The 2,617-nt window shown below is 33.2% G+C and overlaps 1 protein-coding gene across 2 annotated transcripts in view; it reads left to right on the top strand.

The window, feature by feature from the left end:
* The window catches only part of ROCK1 (Rho-associated, coiled-coil containing protein kinase 1), a 134,882-nt gene that overhangs the window by 127,742 nt on the left and 4,523 nt on the right, over nt 1-2,617 (top strand). For both annotated transcript variants that reach the window (XM_005861605.2, XM_005861607.2), the window contains exons 30-31: nt 1,958-2,036; nt 2,196-2,457. In XM_005861605.2, coding sequence (XP_005861667.1) covers nt 1,958-2,036; nt 2,196-2,457 — 341 coding nt within the window. The remainder of the gene's footprint in view (nt 1-1,957; nt 2,037-2,195; nt 2,458-2,617) is intronic.

Below are 2,617 nucleotides of genomic sequence, written 5' to 3' on the forward strand. Positions count from 1 at the left end.
GCCCAGGTTGGGTCTCAATCTCCAGTAGGGGGTGTGCAGGAGGCAGCCAATCAATGATGTTTCTCATTGATGTTTCTATCCCTCTTCCTTCGTCTCTAAAAATTAATAAAAAACATTTTAAAAATCTGAATTCTACCACTAAAATTAATTTTGCCTATTCTACAATATAAATGGAATTATACAGTGTATACTCCTTTCTGTCTGGCTTTTTTCACTCAGCATAGTGTTTTACTATGTGTAGCAATTTCTGTTTTGTTTTGTTTTTTATTGCTGAGTAATATTCTGTTGAATGAATTTATCTGAGTTTTTTCATCCATTGTTCTGTTGACAGACATTTGGGTTGCTTCCAGTTTGGGACTATTAGAAATTAGACTGCTATGACAATTCCTTTTAGGAACTTTAAGAGTGGAATTCTGTGTCATAGAGTAGACCTGTGTTTAATCTTTTAAAAAATCTACCAAATAGTTTTCAAAAATGTTTGCACTACATTATACTTACCAGTAGTATGGGTTTCAGTTGCTCCACATCCTCACCAACATTTGGTGTTGTCAGTCTTTGATTTTTTTCTGTTCTAATTGATATATATGCTATCTCATTGTTTTAATTTGTATTTTTCTCATGACTGATTATGCCAAGAATCTTTTTATGTGTTTATTGGCCATTTGTATATATTTTCTTACGTGTTTCCAAGGCTTTTGCCCATTTTTTAATTATGTTGCTTATCTTTTTAATATTGATCTGTAGTTCTGTATATATTATGGATACAAATTCAGTGACAGAAATATGTAGTGTAAATATTTCCCTGTGCTTAGCTTGCCTGTTCTTGTCTTTTACAGTACCTTTTAACAGAGACCATATAGCAAGTTTTTTAAAAGAATTATTGTGTTTTGTAATCTGTCCAAGAAATTTTTTTCTGCCCAAAGATTGTTGAAGGTGTTCTTTGTTTCCTTCTAGGAAATTTATTGTTCTAGGTTTTACAATTAAGTTAAGATTGATCTAAAATTTAAGAGGTACTGGTTGAAGTTAGTTTTTTCCCGTGAATATCTGGTTGTTGTTTTTTTTCCATATGAGTATCTGGTTATTCCAACACTATTTATTTTTATATATTGATCTTGAATCCTCTAATCCTGTTATTCACTTATTTTTAAAGGTTTTTTTTTTTATTCCACAGGGGTTTTCTATATATACAATCATGTCATCTCCAAATAGTAATAGTTTTACTTCTTTCTTTTTAATCTGTATGCCCTTATCACATGCATAGATTCTTAGGACCATCACAACAGTCAATATACAGAACAGTTCCATCACAGGGATTCCTCATGTTACCCTTTCATAGTCACAAGAAGCTCCTTTTTTCCATCCCTCCCTAATTCCTGGCAATCACTAATATGTTCTCCATCTCTATAATTTTATCATTGCAAGGATGTTACATAAATGGAATAAAATACTATATAAACTTCAGGATTGTTTTCTTTCACTCAGTATAATTCCTCTGAGATCCATCCAAGTTGTAGTTTTTTCTTTCAGTTGTTGAATAGAGTAGTTTAGTATTCCATGGTTTGAATGTACCACCATTTGTTTAACCATTCATTTGGGTTGTTTCCAGTTTTTGGCTATTGTAGATAAAGCTCCTGTGAACATTCCTGTATAGATTTTCACATAGATAATAAATTTTTCTTTGGAGTAAAGACCCAGGAGTGGCCACCCTCTTTTCCAGAGTGGCTCTGCAATTTTACTTTTCTACCACAATTGCATGAGTGATCTAGTTTCTCTGCATCCTCATCAGCATTTGATTTGTTAGTTTTTTATTTTTCAAATTCTTATAGGTGTATAATGATACTGTGATTTTAAGCTATATTTTTCTAATGACTAATTTCTCTTCAAGAAATGTTTATTTATACCTTTTACTGTAAATGAGTTTTTATGATGGTCTATATCATATTTGTTTCCATTTTAGTAAATTGTTTCATGTTCGACCTGTAACCCAAGGAGATGTGTACAGAGCTGAAACTGAAGAAATTCCTAAAATATTTCAGGTAAAAATAATGAAATTATAATTTCAGAAGATCTTTTACCTAAATACTAAATATATTTTTTGAGGTAAATATATATTCACCAATGCTTTTATACATTTGAAATTTGTATGTACAGATACAAATCTTTTTTATCTTCTTTCTTTTACCATTCCTGAATAGATACTTTATGCAAATGAAGGTGAATGTAGAAAAGATGTAGAGATGGAACCAGTACAACAAGCTGAAAAAACTAATTTTCAGAATCACAAAGGCCATGAGTTCATTCCTACACTCTACCACTTTCCCGCCAACTGTGAGGCCTGTGCCAAACCTCTCTGGCATGTTTTTAAGCCACCCCCTGCCCTAGAATGTCGAAGATGCCATGTTAAGTGCCACAGAGATCACTTAGATAAGAAAGAGGACTTAATTTCTCCATGTAAAGGTAAGGCGTGAAATATTTTACAACTTAAAACAAATTAGAGCCGAAACCGGTTTGGCTCAGTGGATAGAGCGTCGGCCTGCGGACTGAAGGGTCCCAGGTTCGATTCCGGTCAGGGGCATGTACCTTGGTTGCGGGCATATCCCCAGTAGGAGATGTGCAG

This window comes from Myotis brandtii, unplaced genomic scaffold (assembly GCF_000412655.1).
Source record: "Myotis brandtii unplaced genomic scaffold, ASM41265v1 scaffold154, whole genome shotgun sequence".
NCBI classification, from domain to species: Eukaryota; Metazoa; Chordata; class Mammalia; order Chiroptera; family Vespertilionidae; genus Myotis; species Myotis brandtii.